At 40.1% G+C, this 8,678-nt stretch overlaps 1 protein-coding gene across 1 annotated transcript; it reads right to left on the minus strand.

Moving 5' to 3' along the window:
• Positions 1–265: 265 nt before the first annotated feature.
• LOC103938272 (uncharacterized PE-PGRS family protein PE_PGRS54) lies at positions 266–4,779 on the minus strand. Its single transcript, XM_009348275.3, has 3 exons — positions 4,581–4,779; positions 2,057–4,462; positions 266–796 (listed from the first exon to the last, which is right to left on the minus strand). Exon 2 carries the CDS (start codon positions 4,421–4,423, stop codon positions 2,276–2,278), a length of 2,148 nt encoding a protein of 715 aa, XP_009346550.2. The 5' UTR covers positions 4,424–4,462; positions 4,581–4,779; the 3' UTR covers positions 266–796; positions 2,057–2,275.
• Positions 4,780–8,678: the final 3,899 nt, after the last annotated feature.

An 8,678-nucleotide genomic window follows, 5' to 3' on the forward strand; every position in this document is an offset into this window, starting at 1 on the left:
GGTAAGAGTAGAAGCGTATCAAAGAAGTGTAAAGGTACCTAAACCCTTCATATTCAGCCAAGATGGAGCATGCCAAATGATATTTGCGAGAAAATCCACCATAAGCAAAAGGAGCATTCAAGCTAATAATTCAACAAAACAGAACAAGCGAGTGATCGCTCGCTCGCTCGCTCCCTCCCTCCGTCCGGAGAAGAATCTGTATCCATGACAAAGTCCATGCAAACAGAAATTAAGATAAACTTTGAAGACGAGGGAGAGACATGTATGAAAATGAATGAATTCACTATGCACAAGATAACATACACCAGCTTTTCGTTATGTACACGATGCCGCCGACTATACAATTCTATTTCTAAAAGGTCTAAAAACAATTACTACAAATGAAGGGCAACAATTTGGCACAAACAACAGCATTGGAGGTACACACCCAAACCCAAAACCAAAAATGGGAAAAGATACAACCAGACCAAGGCATATTAGCAACATCGTCTGCTATGTCCTATTACAACAGTCAAATATTAGGTTACAAAATAATCTACCACATAGACTTGGGCAATTTCAAGCGATAACAATATCCACAAATCTCTTTCGATCAAGTGCTAATTAACTGAAAAACATAAACGCAAAAGGAAAGCTAAAACTAAAAGCAAAGTGTTCAGCTTCTAAGTCCAGGTAGTGACGGGGAAACGCCGTGCATTGTCTCTTCAGTGTAGATGTTCGAGGTCCTTCTTTATCTCCACGGAAACTCTGAGTTCTGCTTAACAGCTTCAATTCTCACGGTAGAGTGTCCTTCAAACTATTAGACAGTGAAACAGGTGAGAGTAAATATCTACAATTACCAAGCCAGCAGTAAACTTAATATACTCTACCATCAACACAGCACTAAAATCAAGTGATAAAGGGTCCAGTTCTTGTATGGAGATTGTAGTATACACTCAAAACCAACGCATAAATAAGTTTAGCAAAAAGCAGCCACATCCTCAAAATCCTAGGATGCCCCCCAGGCAGCTCAATCACAACAGCAAGGGAACTATTAGGTCCTATAGATTGGTTGGCCATACTAATCATCTACAAACTGCACCGACAATAAATGACAGATTGGTGACATGGCTGCTGAAGGAAAGGCAATATAGAACAGCCAGGTAACGACACCTCTAGTTAATCTAAAAATATTATGACAACATCATCCATCGAACCCTGTCCAAGTATGATTCCGGGTCACTGTTATCTGTTTGATTGTTTTATTTTTACTTTTGATCACCAGCGTGTTCAAATATGCTAAGCAGCCTTCAAATTTGGAAAGTCATTTGATAGGTCAAGGTCATCAGCGATTACCATCGCAACGGATACTATAATTATATTAGACAACTAAATAAAAACCATGGATACCTTTACATTTAGAGTACTGTCCGCTAGCCAGATAAAGCCATTAATCAAGTGGAATCATGTCTAAATGCAATCCTAATTTATAGTCAAACAAAGGAGACACCAAACTGTATTATACCCGTATATGCAGAATTTCAAATGTGGTCATTGTGCGTTCAATTCGACCACACAGCGAAGTCAACAGATAAACGACAATGAGGGGCTTCCATGTCATACAAATACCATGGTTTGAAAAAGCACAAATTTATGGAACAATACATAATCAAAGGTTGAGAGCTTGGTGTAGAGCTGTAGCATTTAGATTCTAATTGTAAAGAGTACCTCAAGGCATCATGTTAAGCCCAAATGATAAACATCGCAATAAAAATAAAATTGGAAACACTAAAAATTGCTAGTAAGAGACTGTAATTTGTGAATACTACAGATCTACGAATTTAGGAAAAAGAAAACTGACTAAACAACAGTAACAAGTAATCAGAACAAGGACATAAAAACCTCCCAGAACAAATAAAATAAGCACCAAAATATGAGTACAAACAACACACAAAAATAAAACCAGAATAAAAGAGTGATCATGTATGATAAAAGCACAACATAAGTATGGCACATCCAAAACAGACAAAAGAACAATTTTCTAAGTAACAAACACCAATGAAAATTAAAGCCTTACCTTTTTTCCACTTGAGAATTAACTCTGCTCCTGTTAGACAGAAGCAATAAAGAAATCTACGCAATGAGGTGAGAGGAGCCATTGGATGAATCAAGGACCAAAAACACCACTTGAAAGAAAGTCCAAATAAGCACGGCAAACCAAAAGCCACCAGAAGTTTTTCTACTCTATTGCATTTCTTTCTCAATGGAAAGTAACCACAAATAAGAAGCAGAGCAGTTACTCGGAAGTAAGCCGCCTTCTCTTCCCATAGTCAGCATCCCTTGATCTTGACCGACGGTCATCTTCTTGAGATACACGTGCCTTACTGTGCCTCGATGACCGTCCCTGTTCCCATTCATCATCATGGTCCTGTTCACGGTCTCTATACTTATGATGATCAGCGTATCTGTCTCTGTCTTCCCTGTACCTGTCACGGTCCCGTTCTCGTTCACGATCTCTATCACGGTCACGATCACGATCTCGAGAACGTTCTCGGCCCCTATCACGATTTCTGTCCCGTTCTCGACTAACATCAACATCATCACGATACCTTCTTTCAGATAAGTCATGGTCATGAGCCACCTCTTTCTCTCTAGGCACATCTCTCTCATATCCCTGATCTCTATCATCCCGATACCTTCTATCAGAAGATCCAGACCAGTCCCTCTCTGAACCTCTATCTTTCTCCTTCATGGCATTTGGCCATGCACCTCCTCTATCATGACTAACCTCACCATATTGATGGTCAGAAGCAGCTTCCTCACCATAACTAGACTCCCCAACTCTGCCACCACCATGCTCTTCACCAGCCCATCCACCCATATTAGGATCGGACCACATCCCCATATTAGGCCCATCAACACCTGATGTGGGCATCATTCCCATTCCATTCATGGGCATTCCTCTTCCAAAAAATGCAGGATTCACATGAGGGGCTACTCCAGGTAGCCCAACACCCCCAGGTGGAAATGAAGACAAAATTCCTGAGAAAGGAGGCGTAGGAGCACCAGGAAAGCCTCCATAATTTCCCATTCTCCCCATTGGAGCACCAAAAGCAGGATCAAAACCCTGACCCATCATTGACTGAGGGTGCATCATAGGAGGGGTTGCACCAATACCTTGCCCAAACCCATTTCCACCATTACTCATTATACCCCTTCCAATCACACCCCTATTCCTTGGACCAACTGGTCCTCTATTTCCCATACCCTGAGAATTACCCCTCCCCCAGTTACCTCTCCCATAACCTCTATTACTCTCCCCGCCTTGATAATTCCCACCAGTCGCAATGTTACTCCCACCAGTTTTATTCCCAGCTTCGTTGGGCCCCCTCCTCCCACCAGTTTGAGGTACTGCAGTTTGGGCAACCTGCTGGTTCCTATTTACTTGAGCCTCCCCCATTCTCTTAACACTGAATGGTGATGCGAACGCAACAACGCATGGCCGCCCATTAAACACATGCCCGTGCATCCCTTCCTTGCAGGCCGTGGCAGAATTAGGATTAAAAAACTCAACTTGACAGTACCCTTTTGACTTCCCACTTGCTTTCTCGTCGAAAAACTTCACTTCCTTCACAGGTCCATACTTACACAACTCTGCCTCCAGCTCTGCATCCGTAGTCCACCAATGCAAATCACCCACAAACAATATTGTCCCAGCTCCACCACCAGCGGCACCACCAAATCCTCCTCCCGGACCACTATTCCCACCAATCCCATTCATATTACCACTTCCAACACCACCAGCTTGTCTCAACATGCCCTCATTCCCCATATTCCCAACAGCAGCAGCACCATGTAATTGTTGCTGTTGTGGTGGAGGTTGTGGTTGGTGGTGTTGTTGCAATTGGGGCGGCAGCTGCTGAGAAACAATCCCTTGAACACCAACACCACTATTATTCCCACTTTGTTGCTCAAACTCATTCACCTTATTTGATGCTTGCCCTAATTCAACCCTAATCCCACCTCCTCCGCTGCCCCCAACGGGCCCCAACCCACCACTCCCCTTCGCACCCATCTCGTTCCCTCTAAACCCTAGATTCTGATTATTATACCCAGAACCCCTAACACCTCCATCACCCCCATCCCCACCAGTCCCCTCGCCGTTACCGCCCCCAACACCCGGTATCGGACCACCTTGAGATTCCGACGGCGCAACATCGGGTGACTCAACCTCAACCTTCTTCTCCTCCACCACCTCATTCCTAAACCCTAAATCCTCGTTCTTTCTCATAGACTGATAAAACCCCTCGCCGACATTGACGTCGTTGTAAAGGTCCTCATAATCATCGTCCTCCTCGGCCAAAAATCCATCGTCGGCCACCGCCGAGATCGCCTCGTTGCGGTGAAACTGATCCATCTGATCGACCCCGTCGCCTTCATCCATTGGTTTCTCGTATCTTTCGAAGGTCTAGGTTTTCTAAATCTATTGGTTTCGGGTGGGCAGTGAAAGTGTTTGCAGAAATAAAAAAGTAAGCATTTTTTTTTCTGGAACCAAAGACGGAGAAAATAAAAGGGGGAAAATTAGGGTTTCGAGATCTTACCGGCGAAGAGAGAGAGAGAGAGAAAGTGAGTCTTGAGAGTTGGGAGTCTTGAGAGTTGGAGAAAGAAAACCCTAATCTCTGCGACTTTCTGGAAACTTGTGAGAGAGAGAGAGAGAGAGAGAGAGAGAGAGAGAGAGAGAGTTTTGGTAATCTATCTAAATTTCAAAGTCTCTGCCCTCCATGTTTACGCCTCCGTGCGTAATGCTTAGAGCAACTACACCGTGGTGGATTGCTCGGGGGACAGGTCAGAGAAAAGGGCCCAAGGCCCTGTGGATTCGCTCCAGCGTGAAGGAGCCCGAATGAAGGTGGAGGCCCGAGCTCAGGGTATGTGAGGAATTGCCAGCCCGAGTAGATGTGATACTAAGGCTGACGTCAACCTAGTGTCAGACCTATTTTTTTTTTTTTTTCCTGTCAGGCGCGTGCACCCCACTCGCGGGTGGGGACGCATAGTCCGACATATTTTCAGAAAAGTCAACCCACTTTTCAGACTGAAATGTTACCGTTGAAAGCCATGTGGCTTCCCACGGTCCATTCGATCTCAACGGCTCTATAACTTGGACTGTTCGATCTCAACGGTAAAAAAAATAAAAAAATCCTATTTAATATCAACCTTTCGATCTGAGATCGACGGTTGATATTAATCTGCAATATAAATAAAAAAATAAAAGAAAAAATAGTTTTAAAATTAAGAAAAGTTACCGTTGTGACATGTGGCATAATCCGGAGTGTTGGAATTCAATTTTTTTTTATATCCAACGGCAGAGATTAATTAGTTGAATAAAAGTTTTAAAAATAAATGTACAAAATTCGAAAAAAAATATGAATTTTTTTAAAAAAAATTATTTTTACTTTTCTATAAATACATTCTCATTATTTTGTATTATTTAATAATACTTCAGATAATGACACGTGGCGCAACGAGAACGATTAAAAATCTTATCCAAAATTATAATTAAAATTATTTTGTATTATTTTATAAATTAAAAAAATATTAATATTTTATTGCCTATTGTCAGGGCTATTGAAGTGCAACGGTGGAGATGCAAAAGGCGATTACTGTTCATTAAGGGCAGTTATTGTTTACCAGGCGGATAGCATAGTGTATTGTCTAGGGGAGGTTTCACACGCTGGAGTTGCTCTTATGTTTTTTTTTTTACTTCTTTTGTTTTTTTTTTTTTTTTTCAATTTTATTCATCTTTTTTCAATTACGTGCGTGCTGTGCACTGTGACCAGGCCTCCTCTTTCCCTCTTTTAGGAGGGGTGCACTTTGGGTGGATAAACCCAAATCTGTTCATGTGTAATTTGATTTCAATTCAATCAAGAATGTTAGAATGAAGTAAAAATCTGTTCAAATCTAATATGTCCTTAGTCCGAATGTTTATTGGGTTGTGTTGGGTTTGCTCATGCATATATTACCCGTACATGTCAATTCCAAGCTCAATCCAATTTCTAGCTTGAATTGCTCATGCATATATTACCCATCCCACTTCATATTATATAAGCTAGATACAAGTTTGGGAGGGCTAGACTTGAAGTTTGTTGTATGACTTTTACTTGAACAATAACGATAGGGCTGCTTTTACGTTTCTTTTGGTTGAAATGGTGGTACTATCTTGCCATTTAATTTTAACTTTGCTTGGTTGAAATGAATTTCTAAATTTGAGATTTATCTTATAAAATAATGTGTTACAAGATTGACTTTGATAAAGTTAGGCGAACCTGAACCCGAATAAACCCATATGAACCAAATCTGAATTAGGAATGTTGGATTAGGATTGGGTTGACCATCTAACTCACCAAACTCGCCCGAGTTGTACCCCTATCTTTTATTCAGTCAAAAATAAAAAAAATTCAACATTTTTTAACTTTTAAGTTGTAATTGTTTTTCTTTCTGTTTTTTAATTTTCAATTTTAATTATCTTTTTTGTCAATATTTCTATTTTTCTGTTAAGTATAATCATATGAGACCATCTCCAATCCTTATGTTAAAACCTAAAATTTAGGTTTCAAACCCCCAAAACTTCCTCCTACGGTTGGGCCTAAGATTAGTATTGGGTTAAACATGAATATTTTTTTTTTTTTTTGTCAAATACTTACCAAGATTTAGGCCTGGGTTAGTGAGGCTAGCCCACAATGTGTGTGGATGCGCTGAGAAAGAAGGGAAGCGCAGCAAGGCGACGCGTCGAACTCAGGGGCCGCTAACAGTAAAAAAAGCCCCACCTTGACGAGGCTGTCGATGACAATAAACAAGCGAAACAACTCTTTTTTCTATCAAACGATTTGTATTATTGGACCAATGGCCAACGGTCCAAATTCAAACTTATTTAATTTTTAATTTATAAATACATTATATCTAACGGCTGAGATCGAATATGATCAAATTTAATGGTTAAAAAAAAATCTTACGGCCCAAAGTTAAATCCAACGACTACAGGGTCGGTTTTGTAATTTTACATTATTTATCGGAATCTAAATACAAGTTTGAGAGGGGTATACTTGAAGTTTGTTGCTTGGCTTTTATTTGAACAATAACGATAGTGTTGCTTTTGCGTTTCTTTTGGTTGAAATGATGGTATTGTCTTGTCATTTAATTTCAACTTTGCTTGGTTGAAACTTTAGAAATTCGTTTTACTTTATTTAGTTTATTTTTGTATGGATGGTGACAAGACCGGCCTTTAGAATTTGGGGTCCTAAGCGAGCCTTCGAAGTAGGGCCCTAAAGTTCTTTGACCCCCGGTTCTTTGTACATGCATAAAAAAATAATTCATTAAATACATAAAAAATTATATTTCTACATCAAATATCATTTAAAAATTAATATCAAAAGGATCTAGATATACAAACATTACTCAAATATTACACGTCTCATGTTTTTAGACGCAAATGTACTAAATGTTTGCAATCAAGAGTCTAAAATTGACAGTGAAGAACAATAAAACTTGATGATCAAAAGAGTAAAGAACAATCAAACTTGATTGATGAGTATAATAAATTCAAGGCCAATTGTTTCTTTTGTGTTTTTTCTAAAATCAACATCACACTAACGAATCGAATATTAAAATAATCTATTAAATAATAAATTATCGAAAAGCAAAATATAAATTCAAAGTTTTGATTACCTTAAAGTACAATCTTCAAGACTGTGACAACCCATCCTTAAATTTACGATTATATTAATTTTAAAAGAGTGAATTGACAAAAATGCATCTAGAGGCAAGGATTGACTTCCGTTTACCATCATTTAGAGAGACGTATGACTCATTCTTTTAGCGTATTTGTGTAGTACGTGACGATACCAATGCTTGGGCATAAACGGAATAGAATTTGAAGCTACAATGGAGATTTTATGAATTTACGAATGTGAAGAGCGATTTTGTAATTTCATGTTTAAAGATATTTTGTGGCTTGTTTTGTGAGCCACATGGGGCCCACACCCCACTCTTGCCCTGTCCTGTATCCCCTCTTTCCAGAAACCTTGGTTTCTCTCTTTCTCTTTACTCACCCAATCTCTTGTTGCCACCTCACCTCCCTTCACCACTCAACACACTCTCTATTCATTCATCTCCCACAGCTTTCTCTCTAAAACTCTGGACTCTCTTTCATTCTTGGCAACCCGAGACCCCTACACACCTTATTGTTCCAGCGAGCTCCATCACCCCAGTCGTACCACAACACCATCTTCCTCACTTTATACCTAGAATCGACGACTAGTTTACAAACCTCGATAGTGGCAGAGGCTACTGTACCTTTCTCCTTCAAGGACCTCCGACGATTTGTGGACTTTTCCGACCTCGGTAAAGACTCGCACTCTTCCATTTTTTCTTAGTTTTCAGTTTCTAGCTCGATCCCAAGCTTACTCGCAAGTTTTGGGTAGCTTTTACACAGAAATCAACTTGGGGAAAATACTCCTTAGTTTCCGGTGAGGAACTCGAGATTTTGCAAGATTTCTCCGGCCAACTCCGACCACGACTCCGTCCTTCATTGGTATATTTCAAACCCTTACTTCAATTCATTTTGATTTTTATTTCATTGCAAATGGTTGAGTTTTGAGCTCTAACAGAGCTCTAGTTCGCTGCCCAGATTCCGGCCGAATCTGGTG

Source organism: the organism of the source record quoted next, unplaced genomic scaffold, assembly GCF_019419815.1.
Source record: "Pyrus x bretschneideri cultivar Hongxiangsu unplaced genomic scaffold, Pyrus_bretschneideri_v1 Contig75, whole genome shotgun sequence".
Taxonomy (NCBI): Eukaryota; Viridiplantae; Streptophyta; class Magnoliopsida; order Rosales; family Rosaceae; genus Pyrus; species Pyrus x bretschneideri.

Excerpts from the sequence above, each read along its gene's own strand:
- LOC103938272 (XM_009348275.3), bottom strand. The coding sequence starts at position 4,423 with ATGGATGAAGGCGACGGGGTCGATCAGATGGATCAGTTTCACCGCAAC.